This window comes from Indicator indicator, chromosome 28 (assembly GCF_027791375.1).
Source record: "Indicator indicator isolate 239-I01 chromosome 28, UM_Iind_1.1, whole genome shotgun sequence".
NCBI lineage: Eukaryota > Metazoa > Chordata > Aves > Piciformes > Indicatoridae > Indicator > Indicator indicator.
The window spans coordinates 4254608-4278301 of record NC_072037.1 but is presented as its reverse complement, the minus strand read 5'-3'; the positions used below and the strand labels follow the sequence as shown (position 1 = coordinate 4278301).

The following is a 23694-nucleotide window of genomic DNA, read 5'->3' as shown; positions in this document are numbered from 1 at the left end:
CTGGAAACCAGGCTTGGGATCTCAGCACTTAGAGCACACCTGGTCTGAGGCTGCAGCACTTACACAGCCAGTGCCACATCACTTCAGCAATTCTCTAGTTTCCCCAGGGACATTCCACTAAAACAAATTCTCCTGGAAAGCCTCATGGGAATGATAAAAAAACCAATGGTGCCTTGTGCTGGGGTAACAAACTACCACAGCTGCTCATTGAAGTGCTCAGTTTATTGACATGACAAGGTTCTCAAAGGAGGAGCAAATTTATTCCTTATTATCTCCTGGTACTAGAGCTGAAAAGATGCATTTTGAGGCAGCAGAAAAAATTTTATTCTCCAAAGCCTTGTAATTCAAGCTTGCTGAAGCTGCCCTCACACAAATCACTGATGACACATCTTTTCAATGTTTAGGGCCAACATTATTTTTAAAAGCATTGCAGGTAATTGCCACTGCTGTCATCCCAAACCACTGCTCTTTCCACTCTTTTGCCATCACTGATGTAACCTAACAAGTGTCAAGAACAAACAAGGGCTGCCCCTGCAATTATTGGATGAATGGAAAGAATCCATTCCACAACAAGCAGTTCACACGTATGGATAGCCATGATCAGATCTTTAACCAGAATGTATATGAGGTCTTCTATGCTTCCAAGGCTTGCTCTGTACTACTCAAACATCTGGGTACCTTCTGAAATAACCAGTCTGCAGGGTGCAGGTTTTATCCATCTTTTTCACTGGGGTGGATTGGCCACAAGAGTCTTTAAAACAACGGCAGAAAAGGTTTGCTGAACCGAGAGCTCCTGAAGAATTTCAGAAAGATCAAATTAGGCCAAAACCTCTACTTTTGGTTTCAGTGGGGTCTCCTTTTAGCAGGGGTCCCTCTAGCAAGGTCCTTCTTTTAAAAGAAAAAGGAAATTAAAAATGAAAAACAGCACTGGGGAAAAGTTAAGAGTGTACTTCAAATTCACACATGCCAGGAAATTTAGAGTTAAAGGTGAAACTCCACCCTAAAGAGCTCCATCCTGGAGATATTTCAGCGAACAAATATAACGTGTTCTGAAATACAAAGACCCAGTAGGGTGCACTAGGTATGGAGTTTCAGCCTTCACTCCAAATTTCCTGGCTTTTGGGAGGTTTATTAGAGTTTCATACTCCAAACATTCATGTACTCCAAGAAGTTTCCTCTGTGCAGCTCACCCTGATGCTTTTGGAAGCAGAGAACAACCACTCAGATGGTGTAGCCACCCATCCATTATTAATGAACCTGAAAACAATTTCTTGCAAATTTATGTTAATTTGGAGTGCTGAAATTATGTGCAAACCAGGTAGTTTCAGTTGAGTCACCCTCAGAAGCTTCAAAACTGCAAATCTGCTCAGAAGAAAAGTGAAGGACAGGATTTCATTGACCCCAGCAGAGCACACGCTCCTAATCTCCCTCCACCATATGTGGGTCCTGTAACTCTGCTTCTGCCAGGGCTGCAATCAAGGAAACACAGAATTGCTTTTGACAGCAGTGGTTTGTGTTCCTGGTCTAAACACTCTCCATGCTGTGGGGTGGGGATATATCCATCTTACTTCTCAGTCAAGCTGGTTCTAATGGATGAAGAATGGCTATGGCTTTTTACCACAGGGCTTTAATGAACATGTTAAATATTGAAGTGAGTCCAGCGTACCTCAGTAATCCTACAAGATCTGTTGGGCAGTTCTGCTCCATTGCATTTCCTGAGAGCTCTGAGGATATTATTACCAGCAACTCTGTAGGCCCTCTGATCAGCCACACTCACCATCCTTCTCAAACATGTACACAGAAAAAGTTTTAGGATTATATGATGATTTGAATGGTTGCCTTGACATACAGCTAATGGAGAAGACATCACACCTACTTTAAAACTGGTCTTGCCAGTCACTCTGCACAAGCTTGTCTTAGTGGTGGGTAGCTGCAAAAGTGATGGGACAGGTCCACACAGTCCTGATCCTGGGGTGTTTGAGGGACAATTAATACTTCTCACTGCAGTTAAGAGAAAAGAAACTGAGATACCCACTTCTTGGCCTTCCTCTAGCCCCAAACTGGATGGAGGAGAGAGTTTGTACTGAAGTGGTGACCTGCCTTGGGGAAAGAAGGAAGATAGAATAGGGAGGAGGCAGACAGGGACTTAAAACACCAGGAGCCAGTGCCAAAGAAGTTCAAACAAGGGCCAATAGACACAGACTGTCCTTCATCTGTTGCCTGCAGATCTACCTCTGCATCCTTTCCCTTCAATCTTTTCCAAGACCTTCCTCTCTTCCATCCATTTAGTTAATCCCCTCCTCGCTCTGATCCAGCTATCAAATTTAAACATACATACATAGCCAAATCCCTTGACACACACTCCTCATCCCTCTGAAATCCCCCAATAGGCTAACAAATGAAACCAGGAAAGACTACCCCAAAATCACAAGGAATGATTTCTTGGGAGAAGTATTAAATATTAATATTTATGTTTGTATGGTTGTTTGGTTTTGTTAGTTTTTGGTTTTGTATTTTTTAAGAGAGCAACTGATTAATTTGAGGAAAAATAAAAAAGGCTCATTTACCCTTTTTTGTGTTATTTTTTTTTCTTAATACTAGCAATTGGCTTAAGAAAAAACATCTTCTCTGTTGCTGAAACTTGCCTTAATTGTAAGCTTCAGCTCTCCCAGCTGCATTGAGATCATTGCTCTGAAAACCAGCAGGGCACATTTATCTGTCTTCTGATCAGAACTTGCATCTCTTTTTCCAGTCTTTTCATCACATCTGCTGAGGCTGCAGATAAGTCCCCGGTGGCATAAAGGGTTTTGATAACCCCCAAATACAAACGACTTATAGAAACCTCTGTTTTCTGAGTAATCACACTTTGGGGGTGGCTTTGTCCCCCACAAGTAAGTTCACAGATACTGAGCAAAAGTAGAGCTGCTGGGCCAGTGTTCATGCCTTGTTCAGAGTGACATTTTCAGCAGAGACTATAAAAAGAAAATTCACCTACTCCTTCTCACCTCTTCTCCTGAACCCTGCGATCCCACAATATGAAGGCACCAGGAATGCTGTGGGTTTGAAATGTGGCTGAACAGAGCAGTCTCCCCCAGGACACAGCACAAGTCACCATCTGAAACCTTCTGAAAAGTTTCTACACATTTCCACTGACAGCAACAGCAAAGGGATTGATAGCAAAAAAACCCCAACCCAACCCAAGTCCAGCAATCCACCTGAGAGTCAAAGACAAATGCATTGTGCTCATGGATGTTGTAAATGGAGCATGGTGGAGGTGGCTGCTCTGTACTTCCCCAAGGGACAGCTATTGCTTGCAAGACTCAAATTCCTAACAGAGAAGAAGTCTGACAGAATGGGGGGAATTGCAAACCTAAGTATTGCACCTGGTTAAGCTTGCCACAGAAACAGCCTGTGCTTTGCATCTTTCTCTGTGTGAAAGGTGCAACCTCCTGGATTTACAGAAGGTTTCAGTCACTGCTAATTAAAGGCTCAAAGGGCAGCTCTCACCCACACCTGGAGAGAGGTTGTACACAAACGGGTATGGGAGAAAAGCAAGGGGATGAATGCAAAGCCTCACAGCTCCTGAAAGAGGCAAGCTGGACATGATCAAACTGTGGGTCTGTGTGAGACAGTATAACTTGAACTGATCAGCAAAGACAATAGAACAGCTTACACACACTGCTGCTTCTTAGGGCATGGGAGGGAACAAGCTTTACCTTGTTTGCTTAAAGGCTGGTAAGGGGCTGCTAGAGAGCATCCATGGTGCAGCTGGTCCGGGAAGGCACAGTGCTACAGAGCAGTGAAGGGAAAATTCAGTCCCAAATCTGCAGGCTCTGTGCCTGCAAATCTGCCATGTGGGGCTCCAGAGCCAAAGGGGTCTGGGTTAGCACCGGAGAGTACAATAACACTTTAATCTATTGTTTCTCACAAGGGTTTTTAATGATCTCTGACAGTTTACTCCATAGATTTTACAGGCTGTCTTCATTCCAAGCATCCTGCAGTTTGACCAGACAGTGATCTTTTTACATAATGGATAATGTCCATGAAAGAAACCATGAGTTCTATGAGTCTTGGGGAAAAAATGTTTCCTGAAAAAAAAAAAAAAGCTATTGGAAAAGATGACTGCTGGTCAAGCTACATCGAGCAAGCTCCTACTGTTTCTAGGGTGTGCAGTTGTATGCATAGGAAGAGTTTCTTTAGTGCTCAAGTCCTGTCTGTATCAGAATTCAATACCAGACCTATAAATGTCAGCGGCTAGCATGGGAACAGATGCAACTCCTCCCAGCTGATTAACATCCCTGACATCTGGAGTAGAGGACAGAATAAACAGAGCAAACAGAGGATTTCCTGTTGGGATTGGCTTTTGGGTGACAACTACCAAGATAGAGCAGCTCTGTCCTTGAGAGTGGTGTCTCCTCACCTTCTAACCAGCCCTGGGGCTGGTAATTAAAGCATTGGACATTTAGCGCTGAATCCCTAGACAAAAACTCTGGTATTTGCTGTATGTCTGCCTGATACCTGTGTGAATGCAGGAACCCTTGATCTCAAGAGCTGCACAATGCTCTCTTCCAGGCAGGGGATTAAGTTCTCAAGCTTCCTGAATTCAAGAGCTTTGATGAATTTCTTCTATTCTTTTTAGTGTTCAGGATTAGGTGGAAATTAGTCTTTTATTGGGAATCAAGAAGTATTTGTTACAACTCTTCTAGCCCCTAGAAAAGGGCATTAAGTCTCTCTCCCTCCCCTGGAGTAAGTTGTCCATATTTTGCAAAGAAGCCTCATGAAAAGATTTCCAGTGGAAGAGAAGAAAAAAGAGATAAGAGGCTGATCTGGCCAGAAACTCCATGGAGGAGCCTTGAAATGCAGCCACTGATGGGTTACTTGCACAAGGTTGACCTGGGCTGTGTATTAGTCAGCTCTGCTGTCTGTGATGCTACTGCTGTGATCCACAGCATGGTGTGCTCTTCATCCAAGACTCTGCCATACCCACCGCTGGTCAAAACCACAATGGAAATTTCTACAAATAGTTCAAACATTTATTCAAAGTCTAATTTACCTCTGACTGGAATGTGCTGATGCCCTTCCTCTTCAGTGAGATGATGTGGTAAGGTGCTCTGGTAAGACCTCATCTGGAGTACTGTGTCCAGCTCTGGTGCTCTCAACATAACAAAGACATGGACCTGATGGAGAGGGTCCAGAGGAGGGCCACGAAAATGCTCAAAGGGCTGGAACACCTCTCCTACAAAGAGAGGCTGAGGAAGCTGGGGTTGTTCATCCTGGAGAAGACTCCAGGGCCATCCTAATAGAGGCCATCTAGTACCTGAAAGGGCATACAAGAAGGCTGTGGAGGGGCTGTTTCCAAAGGCCTGCAGAGATAAGATGAGGGGCAACGGTTTGTAATTACAGAAGAGTAGCTTTAGGTCGGACATTAGGAGGAAGTGCTTTACCATGAAGTTGGTGGAACACTGGAACAGGTTGTCCAGGGAGGCCATTGAGGCCTCGTCCTTGGAGATATTCAAGGTCAAACTCGATGGTACTGAGCAACCTGATCTAGTGGAGGATGTCCCTGCTGACTGCATGGGGGTTGGACTAGATGACCTTATGAGGTCTCTTCTGACCCAAACCATTCTGTGATTCTATGATGTGACACAACACTAAGCTTTGCTGAAATGCTCAACAAAAGCATTGGAAAAGGGCATGGAGTAGGGTGGGATTCACAGGGAACTGTATTCCAGACCCTTGATTTGGTATCACCTTGAGTCTGCAGGCAGGTGCTGCAAATAGACTCTGAAGCATGTACAGCTCATCCTGTCCCTTGTTTAGGCTGTGCAGAAAGCTTGCAGGAGCCTTCAGGGCACACATGTGGACGTTGAAGAAGCCTGTCCCCAGGGTCACTTATTCTGAGGGGATTTCCAGCAAGTATTCAGCAGACTGCACGAATCCAGGGAGTTTGAAGAGACGCCAGTAGCTGTTACTGCTTCAGGAATTTCATCAGCGTTTTCCTAAGAAGGCATCAAGGGGAATGTTTTCTTATCTGTCCACACGATCCTGTGGTAAAGGCTGGTGAGCAAGCCCAGTATTACATAAAAGGGATGGCTCAGTTAACCATAGAATGGTGTAAGAATTTGCCACATGAAATGGCACTTACAGAGCACAACTTCCTATGTTCCCTTGCTGTTTGTTTCAGGTTTTTTGAAAAGGAGCCATAGTAGGTGCCATGAGCGCAAAGTCTTCCCTATTTTGTAACCAACAAAATCCCAAATAACACAAGGAATGTGTTCCTCTGGCAAGTGTGTTTATCCTTGCTCCCTCCCTTTGTATTGGCCAGACCCTATGATCTTAACATGCTCTAATTTCCCAGAACTGCAGAAATAAAGAAAAGCTGAACAATATTTGCAAATCTTGTACTGGGACTGAATACATTTTGTCCCACTCTCATGAAATTAATAAAAAGAAGAGAGGCAGATATTCTTGGATAAAGCCTGCTGTGTGGCTAATGATAACCAGGCCCTTGTTCATTCCCTGTAGGCTATTAAAAGAGAGAAGAGATGATCTAGTTGGTACCACAATGTTTCCAGTTTTTCTGCTGAGCCAAGTCCCCATCCAAGAGTGTTGTCCCTCTGGCAAACTTCTTCATGGATATATCACTGTACTTTATGCACTAACATCCCTGCTACCTGACTACAGCACAGAATCTCAGCTCTTTGAGGGAAAAAAAAGTTCTGGAGAGGTGCCGGAAAGAGATGTTGGAAACAACTACAGAAACCAACCCAGCTCTGCTGCTCTGATAGCTCTAAAGTCACCTTCGTTGCACCACAACAGTGACTGAAGAACACTAACAACATCCCAGAGCACTTTGTCCAGGGTGCCAAAAGGATCACAACAAACTTATAATGCAGAGTAAAGGTGTCTTGAAAGCGTTCCAGTGATATTACATCTGTGGCTGCACTTAGTCAAGTCTCATAACATTTTTCTCCCAGGGTGGAAGCTTGATGCACTGGGACTAAGACAGTCAGAAGGAGGAAAGTGAGTGAAAAGGATACATCTTCTTTTGGGGGTGAAGAGGCACTGGAGAGGGTTTGTGTTTATAACAGCATTAATCAAGCATTAGCACTTCTTGGTTAGTTCCAAGGGACAGAGGTATTCCAGGAATAAACTCTGCATGGCAAACAGCTGGCTACAACTGCTGTAGATGTAGAAGCAGACGGATGTAGATGTAGTAGAAACAAAACCCAGTAGCAACCAAACAAAACCCAGTACCAAGGAAGGCTGTGAAGTGTTCACAGCATAAACCCCAGGAAACTTTTATTTGGACCACTTCACCATTTTCTCTCCTTTCCTTACCACACTGAAGGATCTTTTCCTTTCTTCTGCTATTGTTAGACTTAACACTGGCAGAGGAAATACTTGGAACTAAATGTGAGCTCTCAGTGGCCATGAAGATGCCTTCATTGATGGTGCAAGGCCTGCACTAAAAGGGACTAAGGACTCTGCCAATGAAAGTGATGACAAGAGGGCCTGGTGATGCAAAATGGGCCCAGACGGTGCCAACTGAGTCACAGATTTTGATTGAGTCACTAACTGGAATGGCAATGTCTCTCAGGGGATGATGCTGAGGGCAGTACCAAAGCCAAACACAGGGTTTGAATCTTCACCCTTATAGTCAATGAAGGCTTTGCTGCCAAAGCTCTAAACCTGTATTTCTGAGCTTAAATACTCAAAACCTGTATTTCTGAGCTTAAATACTCAAAGCAGTGTTCAGTCTTACAAACCTCATTGATAAGTCCACAGATCTAAATGCTCTATTTTGCTACACTGAGTGCAAACACCTATCACAGTGTTTGGTAGGAGCTCAACCTAAGCACAACAGCCATCAAATAGAGGCTCCAGAGAGATGGAATATCTCCTATTGTCCTTTTTGGTTTCATTGCATGAACAACGCTTCATTAAAATCTCTGTGCAAAGACAATAAATGAAGTCTGTTGCAAAAATAATCTTTGCAGGACAGATGGATTTTCTCAGACTCTACACTGTGGAAGAGGACCTTCAAACCTTCTTCACTGAATTCAGTATGTCAGTCAAGAAGAGGTGTTTCTCATGACAAAATGAACATGCACTGGAGCATCTCTCTTATGAGGAAAGACCAAGAGACCTGGGGCTGTTCAGTCTGGAGAACAGAAGGCTGAAAGGAGACCTTATCAATGTCTACAAACATCTGAAGGGTGGCTGTCGGGTGAAGGGCAATGGATGTAAACTCCATCAGAGTAAATTCCATCTCAATATGAGAAAAAAAATAATACTGTGAGGGTGCCAGAGCCCTGGAGAAGGCTGCCCAGAAAGGTTGTGGAGTCTCCTTCTCTAGAAATCTTCAACACCCACCTGGACATGCTCCTGGCTGACCTGCCCTAAATGGTCCTGTTTTGCAGGGGGGGTGGACGTGATGATCTCTGGAGGTTCCTTCCAACTCCTAACATTCTATGATTCTGTGGTTCTGTTTAGAAGATCTGTGAGCTCCATGCCATGAAAAGCAAATCTTCCAGACAAGTTTGCAAAGTGGCTGTCTCCAAAAAGAACACATAACTGCATATGAAAAGCAACTATCCTGTGTTAAGGTAACTTTAGATTTTGGAACTAATTTTTTTCCTCGAGCTTGTGCAAATACAATCTGTGCAGCATGAAGACTTCATTTGAAATAGAAACATCTCTCTATGTGAGAATAACATTCAGGCACAGTCTTAAATCTGTCAGCTCCAATCTACAAGGCCTTTCTTGTTTCATTTTGTATAGGAATTATGCTGGTCACAGAAGAAGTGATAAAAGGGTACCACCAGACAAAAAATAAAGTAATTTTCTAAAAATTGTCATAGCTGTTATAACTAACACCTCCAGTTCTCAGGGCTACAGTGTTAAAACAATCCAATTTGCATTATGCCTTGGATGATATTTGCTTAGCTGTGTTCCTCTCCAGTTGAACAGCACTAAAAGATTGCTATTTTTCCTTTCAATATTTCCAATCATTAGTATTTAAAGTCCTTCCTCATCTGAGCTTTGTTCACTGGGAACTGACTGGAGTCAAGCTGAGCTATAAGGATTTAAAAAAAAAAAACCCTCACTGGAGTTTGAAAAAAAAAAAAAAACACAAAAAACAAACTGGAAAGGAAGCATTTCTTTGCAGCTTAATTATGTGTATTTAAAGCTCCAGTAGAGCTGATAATGTTGTTTAAAAACTCCTCTCTACTAGGGAAGTTACAAATATAGCCTGAATTGCTGTAATGGAAGGGACTCCAGAACAGCTCATACTTCCCTTTTTAACCTGAACTTTAGTGTTGACAGCACAGGGTGTTCTGACCATCTAGAGGTTTTCCCCCATGAATTGCCCTAAAAAAAACCCTCGCAACATGGGATACAGACAACAGGATTTCAGCTTTAACTTTCATCTTCTTTGTGTTTATATTTCTAATTCATCCATGGGAAACACTTTTTCCCTGAGACATACTAACTCTTATCTGAAAATGACCAAAAGCAAGTTGGAGTAATTGTAGGCACATTGTACTCAACTGATGCAAGTTACTCAAGGACAGAACCATAGTATGATAGAATGCACTGGGTCATAACGGACCTTTAAAGGTCATCTAGTTCAATCCCCCTGCAATAAGTAGGGGCATCCCCAACTAGACCACATTGCTCAGGGTTCCTTCAAGCTTGACCTTGAATGTCTCCGGTGATGAGGCCTCAACCATCTCCCTTGGCAACCTGTTCCAGTGCTCCACAACCCTCATAGTAAAGAACTTCTTCCTAATGTTCAATCCAAACCTACCTTGCTCCAGTTTAAAACCCCTTCTCCTAGTACTACCGGCCCTTGTAAACAGTCCTTCTCCAGCTCTCTTGCAGGCCTGTTTCAGTTACTGGAAGACCACTGTAAGGTCTCCCTGGAGCCTCCTCTTCTCCAGGTTGAACAATCACAGAATCACAACCCCAACTCTCTCAGCCTGTCTTTGTAGGAAAGGTGCTCCAGCCCTCTGAACGTCCTTATGGCCTTCTTCTGTACCCTCTCCACCAGGTCCACATCTTTCTTGTGTTGTGGGCCCCAGAGCTGGACACAGTACTCCAGGTGAAGTCTCAACAGAGCAGAGCAGAGCAGAGTAGCAGAATCACCTCTCTCGACCTGCTGGCCACACATCTTTTGATGCAACCCAGGATGCAAACTACAACACAAGGAAACCTGTACTGAGGAACTCAGGATTCTAGAGACTCACAGAAAGCTGCCCTGCCACTTGCAGTGAAGTGTTACCTCCATCTTCCTATATATTAAAAGGGATGCAGAAGCCTTCAATTCCCCACTCAAATGTGAGCAACAGCACTGCCAGGGACCTGGTGCCTATCTCTCTCCTCATAAGCCACAGACTCAGTTTACAGCAGCGCTTACAGAGAGCTGTACTCATAGCATCAAGAATATAGAATAACCTACCTACCTTCAAAGGAGTCCTGCAGAATTAAAGCCTACCTAGGAGTATTCATGTTCTGTTCCATGCCTGCAGGGCTCTTCCCTCTCCAAACACATCTGAGCTTTCTGTGATATCCAATCCCCACTCCTGAGAGGCTGTGGTTAAAATAAACTATGCAATGCCACAATACGCTGCTCATAACCAACAGCTCATGGGCCTCCAAGAGTTGGCTGCTTCAGTCTTTAGCACTAACTCTTCTTTAGCCTAAATGGAGAATGCCAATTCAGTGGCAAGATGCCGTTGAGACCATTAGCAAGATTGCATTTGGATAACTGTAACGTGAGCCAAAAACTAAATTAATTCCAAACTCCAAAACCCTTAACGGCAGGAACACAAGGGCCCAACAGCCAGCGGGCTGATCAATAGCTAGAGCCATATTCATTAGTGTGATCACATAAAGATCTGGCTTAGAGAAATTGCTTACCTGTAGGGAGAGTAGGGGTCAAAGCACGTCTTGGTGACTTCTGTTATCTCCGGGTTACAGCACTCCCCACCGTCAAAGTTGTACCTCTCGTAATTACAATCCATGTCACACACCCCGTTCTGCTTCTTCTTGTTGAAGAGCGCGTGGCGCACGTGCCGGCAGTCTCCGCCATCGTACCCGGTCAGGGTGTGGTTGCACTCAGGGTCACAGTTCTCGTCCCCGATCTTGCTGATGTCACAGTTGGCCAGGATGAGTCGGTGGCGAAGGGAAGAGTTCTTCACCTCCAACACCTCCAGCTCCCAGGTGATGTTGTAGCGGCTGAAAGCCTCGTTCAGGTGCTGGTGCTGGAAGTCGATCTGCTGCCGGCTGACGGTGGGGTTCTGGTGCTTGTCGTCATAGAGGTTTACCACGCGGTAGCGAACGACTTTGTTGCGGCGGAAGCTGGGGAGCTTGTTGTAGCTGGCGATGACGTCTGTGTTGTCACAGACTGTCTGGCCACAAAGAGGAGGCTCTAGGCTGGTATCCAGCAAATAGCCATGATGATAGCTGAACTTGCTCTGAGGACTGCTGCCATCCTTCATGGGAGACCAGGTGTTTTTCACATTCAGTAAACTGTCTTGAAGAACTAGCTGAGGTAGAGGCATGTCCTGCCTGTGAATTGCCTGGCCCATGTCCAACAAGATCTCCTTCTGAGACCGGGCTGTCCTCCAGAGGCTGAAGTGCTCTATGTAACCCCGATAGTTCTGGTTCAGGGCATTTCCTCCAACCATGAGCACCTTACACTTCAAGGTCAGCAGACTGAAGACGCTGCCCACTTGCTCTCCACTTGTGGCCACCTGGGCACCATTCACATAGAGTTTCATGAGGTGCCCATCGTAGGTGGCAGCCAGATGCACCCACTGGTTGGGGAGGTAGCTGCGATGTGCTGCAATGGTGGTTACTTTGCGAGCACGGTCCGTCTTCAGAGAGAAGAAATAGCGGGGGTCTCTATTCCCCTGGTCACTGACGGTGTTAATCCCCAGGACCCATCCTCGGTCACGGGAGGTGTAAGAGCATTTGTCATATAGTCCTATGTGCCCCCAAAAAAGAAATATGAATAAATAAGGATGACAGAATAAAGAAATTAGTCTTTAAATTGTATAAATCTCTCTCTCTATGTATATACACACACTCACCTACACCTGTTAGAAAGTTAGTGTAGAGGAAAGACACTAAATCATCCCAGGGGATGACTGTGGGAGTTTGTTAAGACTTGCTAGTAAAGGTCAAGACTTGTCAGAGGTGTGTATGAATGGGATTCTCCTTTCCTGACCAGAGACCAAAACTCCTGCAAATTCCTACCAGCAAAATATTGTAGTGCACGTTTGGTTCTTACCTTCAGAGAAGCCATAACATCACTGGTTGAAAACAAGAACTATCATAGAATCATGGGAGTGTTTTGGTTGGAACACAGTTTTAATATCGAGTCCAACAATTAGGCCAACTCTGCCAGGTCACCACCATATGGTGTCCATCAGCACCACATCTAATCATCTTTTAACACCCTCCAGTCACTTCACCACTGCTCTGGGCAGCCTATTCCAGGTCTTGATGACTCATTTAGGGAAGAAACTGTTCATTGTGTCAAACTTAAACCTCTCCTAGTGCAATTTGAGGATGTTTCCTCTTGTCTTATCACTTGCTCTTGGGAGAAGAGATTCAACTCCACCATGCTCCAACCTCCTTTGAGGCAGTTGTAGAGAGCAAGAATGTCTTCCCTGATCCTCCTTTTCTGCAGACTGAACAAACCCAGTTCCCTCAGCTGTTCCTCACAAGACTTGTGCTCTAGACCCTTCACCCGCTTCTCAAAGTCTTGAGAAGTAATCTTTAGTGATCTCCCTCTTACCCCTGAACCCTGAGAAGAAATAAGTATAAAATCTAAGTACTGCACAATCTGAGAAACACTGAGCAGCTGAAATAATTTTGGTAAGTGCAAATCCTACCAAGAATGAATGGGATGTGTCCAGGCTACTTCAAATTCATGCTCAGTACAAACCAGTAAGGAAAATAGTATATGTACTATGCTGGACATACTGAACAAGGTATGCACCACAGCTGGAAAGGGCAAGAAGCATGCATGGATGGACACACACATTCAGAAAGATCCCTGGCCCCTCACACACAGTGAGTGCACCGCAGGGATATAATTATGGGAACTGATCATTAGGGTGCTAATGATTTCTCTCATACAAAGTGTGGTTCCACACCTAAAGCTCTCTTCAGACAGCTCCAAGCTGTGGGAAGAGCCTGCTCCTTCTCAGTTTGAGACATGAGGTTTGGCAAGTTAAAGACGTGCATTTCCATCTCTCAGTTCTGAAAGGCCAAGGGCTGCAGGGACACACCTCAACGGAAAAAATACTCGTTAGAGCCTTCAGCACCAAACGGCCTTTCTACTATCAGTGCACAGAAAACAATCCTTCCCCCAAGCCTCCACTTCCAAAGCCTAAAGGAGAAATCATAAATCTCTGACAGCTCAGTCCTCGTGAAAAGACTAAATATCCCCTTACCTCACCCCTGCACCCTAACCCTCCCAGCACTACCACCAAACAACATCTTCTGCTTCTGACTCAGTTGCTCAACAGCCATCTGTTAACAATCACTCATTAACAGCCCAGTCTAGTCTCCTATCAACAGAGCAAAGGTTACAGGAGCATTCACCGTCTTTTTTCTCCCCTCTCCTAGCACCCACCTTCCCCACTCTCCTCACACCCTTCCCCTCTCCTCCCTCCTCCTCCTCTCCCAGTAAAAAACAGCCTTCTGATGAGAAAGTTAAAAACACTGAAACAGGCCTTTTTTTTAATTTTATTTTTTTCTTCTTTTTCTTCCCTTTTTTTTTTTTTTACCCCTGCAGGCTGGTATTTTTCTAGGGACTCTGAGCTCCCCCTTTTCCTGTTTCCTTTGGAAGAGAGATCCCAGGGTTCGGAAGGTAATGTGTTTATTCATCTGTAGGGCGCACTCAGTTCAAAACCTTTTGGAGACCAGCTCCTAGTTTACACTGCTACTTCTGATCACGAGAAAGGAGAGGAGGAGAACCAGGGGAGGAAAAAAACAAATACACTAAATTACAAAAAAGAAAAAAAAATGTTTGCCAGGATGGATATTTACCCCAGAAATTTGTGCTACGAAAGCCAAAGCAACCAATGACCTTCTGGAGTCTGTTTTTAAAGTGGTTTTTATTTTTCTTTGTGGAATAAATACTTATACAAAGCACTTCATTGCAGATGTATGAGAGCCCATAAACATCTGCATTTTTATGAATCTCAAATGTAGGTATTGTCTGGCGATAGTGGGTGGACAGCACTTCAGTGAATGAGAAGACAGCTGGCAGGATGAGCCCTTCCTCCAAATATGTCATTACAAAATAACTTATAAAAAAATCTCAACTTATTGTAATAAGACCATTAGAGCTGGACAGACATTTTGCAAGAGGCTTTTTGCCTGCCAAGAAATGCCAACATGGTGAGAGAAGAAAAAGGGATGCTGAAATGGGCTAGTCCCAACAAATCTCCCTGAGAAGCTGTGGGGCTTCAACACAAGGCCAGGGGAACCCCAGGGACTCCTACAGCTGTTTTGACTGCAAGCACAGGAGGTCAATTCATCCTGGCCACGCTCCCCACCATCTCCTGCCACCTTTGCCACCCAGTGACCCAATTTTCAAGGCCTGCAGATCACAGGGCAACTGCACACGCAATAGCTGCTCCACCTGTTTCTTAAGGCATCCAAGATCCCTGCTGTTGGATGGACAGCTGGAAGTCCTTGAACAGGCTTCTGGGGTCTCCTGCTCTGGGGAAGTCCACTATACAGTCTTCAAGGGTCAAGGATTTTGGCTTTTTGTACTGACCGGGGCTGGAAATATTCCCCCAAAGAACTAATAAATTATTGTGGAATGGAAATTCAGTCTCCTCGCCAGCATTAAAGAACATCTTCCTCTCTCTCTGAAGTGCTGCATGATGCTAGAGATTGACCTCAGCTGAACAGAGGGAGCTGCTGGAGGAATACTACAGAATAGTAGCAATCCTCCTTTGCCTTTGAGCATTTAAACCCTGATGTGATGCAACGTGTCTTGAGTGTGGCTCAAACAGCTGCCACCAATTCAAGGTTTACAGGGAGCCAAAGGAAGGCAGAAAAAGAAAAAAAAACAGTGACAATAAGGACACCACTGAACATGCCAGTTTGAAAGCTGCTGAACTAAAACAGTCTACTATTCCAGTTCCTTACATTTTCTAGTTTAGGGCAGAGGTCATTACTGAATCCATATGCCACATACAGCATTCTTTTCTCAAACTTTTACTATTACAGACATCCAACTCTTGATGAAAAGATGGACTGAACACAAGGCCTTCAGCTGCAAGATTTGTTTTATTCTCAAAAGTGTGAGAAAAGGGCTAAGAAGCCCACACTCCCTATAACTTGCAAAGTCGTACCAGCTCTTGATGACCTTCTTTTGCTTGTATGCTGCACCTACTTTCCCAATCCTTCACTTACTTTTGGCTTTAGACTAAGAATCCTCCGGCTAAGGGAGTGTCACTTTTCCGTTTTGTCCCCAGCACAATGAAACTAATTTCATCTGGGACTTGGGATGTCATAATAGAAGAATTTATTACTTCTTCTATGACAACTAATAAGGGCAAAGCCATTGGAAGGGGGACATGTGAAATGATTGCCAGAACTTCTGAAAACTGAATAATTTGCTGTTTTCACAATTTATTTCAATTTAGTAAAAGGTTCCATAGCCATGAGTTATTTCGCAGTCATAATTAAGAACATTTTAAACAAGAAGAGGCCTCTTTTACCCCAAACAAGGCTGGTCTTGAGTAAAACCACCCCTTACAATGGTTGACACTCCAAACTTCAAAATTCAGCTGTGACCACAACCAACATTTACATGAAAAACATACAGCGTTTAGATTCTCATTTACACTCAGGATGCTTTACAATAATGTGGTAAAGGACATTTTTAGCTACTTAATATCCTTTTACAAACCAAGAGTGGTGTAAAGAGGCCTCATGGTAAATGAGACTCAAGCCAGTGACTGCAAAACCACAATTTGGCGAATGTGCCTGAAGTTTGTGAGCCAAGAAATGGTGCGAAATAAAACTGATGTTTGTTTTCCCCACAGCAATTAGATTAAAAAAATATGTACAAGTTTCATACAGGAGCAAACAGTTTTCCTCACTTCTGCTTGCCCTGAGTTGCTAGAAAGGGATGGAGCTACAGCTGAGAAGAACACTGACAGCCCTTCTAAATCCTTAGTCTGAGTGATTTTTCCCCTGTTCCGTTCCTGGAACCCAAGGGATTAAAACATTATCTTTCATTAAAAAAAAAAAAAAAGAGGTGTTAGTTAGCTTTCCAGTAAGAGGCACTAGTAACCTTCCCTCCCCACAAAGGGGTGAGTCACTCTAGAGGAGTGCCTGAATACCATGAGAAGCCACGTTCCTGTATGCATGGCCAGAGACAGACTTTGATGGCCCACCAGGATTCCTCTGGCCCCATGACGTTTGTCCCTTATAGGAAAAGCAAATTCCTAGGCATCAATAGTGGGGGAAGCTGGAAATCTGGACTCCAAAGTCTGAAAGCCAAACATGGAAAACCAGAAATACAGTCTATGTCATTCATTGTGAAACCTCTGTTCTCTGGCTACTGACCCACAACTGCTCCAGTATAAGAACTGTCCCCATGTTCTCTTCCAGGAGGCCCTACCCAAAGCCAGTGTACAGTTCATATCCCAGTTTGTTTTCAGGACTTTGATGGGGACTTTGATAGAGCTACATCCTTGCATGAGTCCTGTGTGCTTGACAGGATTTGGCAGCAGGAGCCCAGACTGTAGCATCAGCTGCTGAGCTTGTGGAAGAAAGTCCTGGGTGAGGACAGGAGGCCCTCTTGTAGCCACACTTGTGAGGCTGAGACTGGTGCAGATGTTTATCAGCAGCAGCCACAGAGAATCGGGAACTCACAGCTAGAGGCTGTAGCTGCTGGAGTCATCAGTAGCATTGTGGGCAGAGTTTGAAAGGGGAGAGGCTGAAGTTGCCCTTGTGAGCTGCTGTAATCCACTTTAATATTATCAATAGCAGACTCCAGACCTCCCTCATTCCCTCCCTTCTGTGCTGCTGCTCACGCTTTGCTCGCAGCAACCTTCCCGCTAATCAGCCCAGCTGTAGAGTTACCTACGAATTGAATTCTCCAGGAAAAAAAGTTTCCTCACTTTGCTGAGCAACGGGAAGCAAAAAGGGAAAAAAAAAAAAAAAAAAAAAAAAAAAAAAAAAAAAAAAAAAAAAAGCGCCTTGTTGTGCTTTCCTTTCCAGGAGTGTGAGGTTGGGGGAAGGGGAAGAAGGAGGTCAGTCTGACTTTGAACACATCAGGTGTGCTGTGGAGCCCGTCACAGCCGTGCAAGGCAGAACGGAAAACAGTGCCCTGCACTTCTGAAAGTTGGCCGTGCCTGTTTTGCCAGGAGACTCCAACCAGAGGTGACAGGACTCAGTTATGAAAGGGGAATTTAGGTCAACAATCAAAGCTGCAGTCAGGGGGCCCAAGAACAGGGAGCTAAAGGTTGGGACTGTTTTTTTCTTTAGCATGCTTTAATCGTTTAGTATCAAAGCACAGAGGAACGCTTGAAAGAGCAAATATTCTACAGGAACCTATAGAAAGCTTTTATCTGTCCAGAGGAAAATAATTAAACCCGACAGATTTGGGTTAAGTATCCCCATGTTCCATGCAATTGGATAAGTCAGCGAAGATCCACTGGAGCAGTTCTTGAGGTCTGCACTGGATATTTCATGCTATGACGTTGAATCCAATATAGTTTTACAAAGGGAAGAAATAATCTCTCCTTTCCTTTGCCATGTTTCCCCCAGCCCCCACTTCCTTCCACAATAGTTAAATAATTCAAAGTCCAGAGTACTTAAGGCAACAACTCTGTCTATACCATTTCCAGTACCGTTATAAGAGGCCTCCTGAGGTCACCCCTTGAGACGAGGAGTGGCTCAAACAAAACCACCTGAGACTTGCTCAGGTGGCAATGTAGTACTTAAGAAAGCAAAAAGGGAATGTTTGCTGCTGCTATCAATCTAGCTGAATTCATACCAGATATTATCATTTACAAGCTGTGCTATTGGACTCAGATCTGAGACAGGACAGAGTTGTTTTGTTTTGACATGGAAGACAAGATCTTCATGTAGAAATACAGAATCTACCATAACTATGCCTACTTAATTTTGAGAATTTGGCCCAAGGCTCTTTGCAATATCAAAATCTTTATATTACTGCCATTAAGCATTAAACACATGTACTGTACTGTTTCTCAAATTCCCAGTCACTCATGTGCTCAAGAGATACCTTGAAGTCAGAAAACAGGGAGGTGAGAACAGTGAACACAGCAAAACATGAATTTGTAGTGGCTGGTTAGTTATGAACATTACATAAATCCTTCCCTTCTGATAACAAAATCATGTAGGCTGCAACAGAGCAGCCACTGGCATGGACAATCATATTAGTGACACTTCACTGAGCCTATTGTGGGAATATACCCACTAACAGTATATAAGAGCTTTCTGCAAAAAGGCCTGCTAGGCTGGGGTTAGCAAGAAATTATTAGATTGTGAGGATTTTGAGGTGTAAGTGAACAATCAACACTGCATAACCAGATGGCACAGAGCAGTGAGCTTCAGTCCTTACAGTATTGTAGCATCCTTAGGTCATCCTTAGACTGGGTATTGGCTTTTGCAAGGGCTCTTTTGTCTAAGTATCAGTGTAAACAAGTATTAGTGGGAAGATTGGCTTCTTATCTAGATATCCCCAAGCATTTCACAATAAAGCTGCAGAACCAGTGGAGACTGGTGCTTGGTTAACAAACTGTCTGTTTATGGTCTAATAACTAGGTTTAGGTGGGCTTTTAGTTGGATAGCAAAAAGCACATCCTTCACAAGGGTCAAACTTCAGCCCCTTCTATAAAGTCTGGGATCCTGGGAACATTCCAGAGAACAAGGGTAAGGATTGTATAATATCTACAAGATATCTCCTGCCTTGTTCTCAAAAACAACTGAGTATTTCTGGGTGCAGCTTGGAAAGTCAGTATGTGTTCACCTTATCAGAGAGAATCATAACACACGCAGACACAGGGACAGTATTAAGATAGTCCAGGCAGGCTTCCTCTGGAAACTACAAAGTCATAAACCCTGCAGCCATCAGCATGTTCCTTCAGAGAATCACTGGTGTATGTCACTAATACGGGAGGCTTTGATTCAGACTTGATTCAGACAAGTATTCAGGTTGGGGGTTGCCAGTTTCAGACATTCTGGTGCGTCCCACTGAGTTTAGCATTTATGAAAGCACAGACATCCTTCAAATCTAGAGAATGGAACGACCTCAATAACTTTGTTGGTTTGGCTCAAAAGGACCTTAACGCATCTCTCCACTTCCAAGTTTATCTATGTTAGCTGATCAGCAGAACCAGGTTATGGATTAACCATCCCATTGTAGCTGAGGCAGGTATTCACCTTCAGAGAAACCCACCACTAACAGCTGCCTCACTTTGAAAGCAGATGCTGCAAAACACAGAGGTACATATCAAAAGGCACACATGAAAATCATCCATCATCCATCATCCACAGACACCTGCAAAACACACAAAATGGGAAACACACACAAACCTGCAGAAAAAAGGGACATAAATCCAGTGGCAGAGCAGCAGAAGGGTTACTCTGCATGCATAGACGAATGTGCCCAGCAATGTGCTTGGTGGAACATACATTACCTCTGCTGCCACATCTCCTCCTCCTTCCCACACTATTAGTCAAATACTGATTAGCTATCAAAGTTCTACAGAGAAATTTACTCTTGTGCATGCTAACATGGAGTGGCTTTCCTCTTGTTTGCAAGAGTTGAGAGTAAACACAGAGTATCTGCTACAGAAGGAAAAGGCACGTACGTACCACAACTTCCAGGCAATCTAAATGATAAAGTGGCATTTCTGGGCTTCTTTTAGAAAACAGCAGAGAGAGAATTGATCATAAACTGGGTCAAGATAGGTCACCATACCTCAGAGCAGATCAGATGGCCAGAGCATCCCAGGAGGAAACATTCTCCTGGAAGGATTATTAGGGGCACATCTGTGCCATCAGATGATCATGCACAATACCCATCAGCTCACAGGGAGTTCAATATGGCATTTCCTTTCACAATGTGCTTTGTGCCTGACAAGCACTGCAAGTCAATCAGCTGCAGGGAGGCCAAGCCCCTAGTCTACTGGAAAATTGCCCAGGATGCTGCCCTACAGAACCCTCTTCCCCCACCCCCACCCCACCCCCCTTCCATGGCTTAGAAACATGGAGCAGCAAGAAATGGAGGTCTACACTTGAGGTTGTTTGTGGTGCTGATCAAAATACACGTCCAGGATTGAAGGGGGGACAACAACACTGCTTGTTTTGCTTTTTAGAATTCCCTTGTCTCTGACCTTTACAGCAGCTTTAGGGCAGCACTGGAACCAGTTGAGCAGTTACTACTCCCAGCTGCAGAGAAAAGAGCTTTTACACCATCACACAATGCATGTGTGGTTGGAGGGGAGGTAGGTTAGGGCTAGAGAACAAAGGAGGAAATCTAGTGGCACCTAAATCAAACATTATGATCAATGAGGGAGTGGGAAGAGGACCTGGGGAGCAGGGACAACCTTACAACCTTTCCAGGATCAGACAGATGGCCAACATCCACATTATTACAAAACCAAAACAAAACCAAAAAATTCCATGAATGCAAACTAGGGCACCCTGCGAGGAGACTGTAAAAATCACATCATGATAGCTTAGGCTTGTCTTTGTAATTGAGGGGCATTTCCACATGAAACAGTTCTAGTTCTTTAATTGGATTTTGAGAACATTCCTGGGCAGACACTTTGCGAGTGCAAAACTGAGCAGTTCCAGTGCATTTACACTGATTTATACCACACAAGGTCTTGGCCTCGGTGAGAATTAAGTATCTTATTGTAAAAATATCTCAGATCTTATCCAGACTCAAATATCTCATTGCATCTGGCTTTCTCATATGACTGCATCTTTCCTGTACTGACAGAAACAACCAAGGAGCTCACCAACCTTAAAAGAACCATCTCCCACGGACACAAGGACCAGCACGCAGCAACAGCAGGCAGGAGGGAGCTGATCCTGCCTGTTTTCTGCTGTCTCTTTGAAAGGGATCTGGGCTCTCTCTAATCATGACTATTTCATGCCTCAAATTCCCTGCTCCATACTTGCATACAAGTTCCCAAGTTCCAAACCCATACACAAACCACAGAGATATTTCTGCTTTCTAGGAAACATCCTGCTGAAAAAAAAAAAACAAAAAACAAAAAACAAAAAACCAACAAACCCTGTCTCTCTAACATGATATAGCTATTAGAGTATGCATTCCTGATAGGCTGCAGTCACCACATACTAACCAAAAGTATATAATTTTAGAGCTCTATTTTTCTGCTCAGTTTGAATCCAGTTTCATTTGTTTTGGTATGGTTCTCCTCCTGGAAATACCTGAGCCCGTGTTTGTGCTCGGCAAATAGCAGTGATCGCTATTTGTGAGCACAAATAAATAGACATCTAAAAGAAAATCCTCACACAGATACTCATGATGGCTTAGAAGTGCAAGGAAACAAATTCACACCTATTAAACTGGAGGCTTTAGCTGCAAATTCAGCCTCTAGTTCTTAAAGGACAAGATGGGACAGCGATGGGCAAACCTCCAAAAGGTCATAATTCTACTTCGCTTTCCATAAGCATTGCCAAAGTCAAATGCTTCTCAGAAGTAATTGACCTTCTCAAGTCGGCAGAACTGGGAGAAAAATGTAAAAGAAACAAGCTACCTTGGAAAATTTTTGGCAATTCTTATGTTTAGCTGAGCAGCAGGAAATATCATATGTCCAACCTTTCTTGTGTTATTTCAGCCCTTCCACTTCTGGTTAAATTTGGAACCAAAGAAGTGAAGACTAACAAAACAGCAAGCACATGTACTGCCTGCTCTGTGCACAGACCCAGGCATACATCTGCACATGGGTTTGAGGGAGCAGGCTGGGGCATTTTGAGCACTTGGCTTAAATCTGAATTTTGAGGAACGGTCTCTAGCTGGGGATGACTTAATTGAAATGAAATCCTGCCTCAGAACGCTAATTATCTTTGACAGCTCTCTGGTCTATATTTTCTGTTTGCAACTCAACCAAAGTCACAGGAGTAGGTCATTTCAGCATACAGCCTACATACTCTTCTGGACTGCCCCTCTGCCCTGAGGCTGAGACCCACCACCCAGCAGGGAGATGACAGTGAAAAGTCACCCCAAGCTTATTCTCCACTGTCTCGTTCACATCTTTGTTTTTAATGAATGTCTGCTCTGATAGCTCCACAGTCCTGACACTGCCAATATTCCAGCATCCAGAGGGAAACCCTGATTTTGCTCCCCAAAGTTTGCAGTCTGAAGGTAAATTCATGACTTGATTGAAGTCCACATTAAAACTTTTACTAGCTTCAATGAGAAAAACTTTCGATCTTGTTTTCCTGTTTGTCTCCTGTAACCTGGTATAGGTGATCCTGCTTTGGCAGGGGGGTTGGACTAGATGATCTCTCAAGGTCTCTTCCAGCCCCCAACATTCTGTGATTCTGTGAGCTGGACATACTGGACTGTTATGAAGGGAAAAAGCCAAGGTGTTGCTCAGCACACCATTCTGGTTAAAGGTGACAATATCTAAACAACATATGAAAGCAAGCCTGACAATTCAACTACGGTGATGTCCAGGGGACCCTACAAGGAGCTAGAAATATCCTGACAGCATCAAGGAGAATCCATCAAAATACTGGAAAATCAGATGAAATTAGCATCCTCCTGCTACCTGTGCTTTACTGTTGGTGTCAGTAATTATTTGCATTAATAGCTGAGAACCCCAGAACATTTTGCTGTTAGAAGCATGCAGACACAACATGGGTGGGGACTGAACTAACTCTTCTTTAAAGAACTTGTAATTTGGAAAACACACTGCACTTTTATTTTAGAGTTCTAGTTATTTTAGAGTTCTAGATATTTCACCATTCTACTGAGAAAGGTATTTCAGTGACTGACTACTCTCAGGGCTAAACTCCTGCATTTTCTCTCTGTTCAGAAGCTGCTTAGTCTCTATATGCATCCATTGGATTTACTTATATCATCTATTACTAGCTTTCCAACCTTGAATTATCAGATTAATATTCCTCAAACATATACTTAAAGACCATGTTGATCAAGTCACCTCTTAATCCTCTTTGAGTCAAGCATTTCAGAAGACTTGCTATACAAATCATATAATTGTTGTCATTGTTAATTTCTTTCCCTCCAAATCCTCTTTCACGCAGAACACCAGAACAGGGCAAGTACTTGAGCAGCAGCTACTCCTGTGTCAATGCAAGGATAACACAACTCCCCAGCCCTCTTCAATGCTTCCTTGTTTACATAGCCAAGGATGACTCCATACCTTTGGCCACAGCATCACGCTGGCAGCTGACATTGGCGTGTGTTATCTCTTCCACCAGGCAGTCACCCCTACACACTTAGCTTCCAGGTGAAAAACCCTTCCCCCACCACCCACCCTTTACATATGTCCTGCTGCCCATCTTTCTATAGGAATGACTTCACATTTGGCTTTACTCTAATGCATACTGTTTGCATGTTCTCAGTTTCTGAAAACACCCAAATGAGAGTCCTGTTTTGGTCATTGTTTACCACTC

General features: G+C 43.9%; 1 protein-coding gene across 1 annotated transcript in view; it reads right to left on the bottom strand.

Moving 5' to 3' along the window:
- PAPPA (pappalysin 1) overlaps positions 1-23694 on the bottom strand; it is a 195133-nt gene that overhangs the window by 156637 nt on the left and 14802 nt on the right. The window contains exon 2 of the mRNA XM_054393420.1: positions 10927-11995. Within this exon, the coding sequence (XP_054249395.1) occupies positions 10927-11995 (1069 nt within the window). The remainder of the gene's footprint in view (positions 1-10926; positions 11996-23694) is intronic.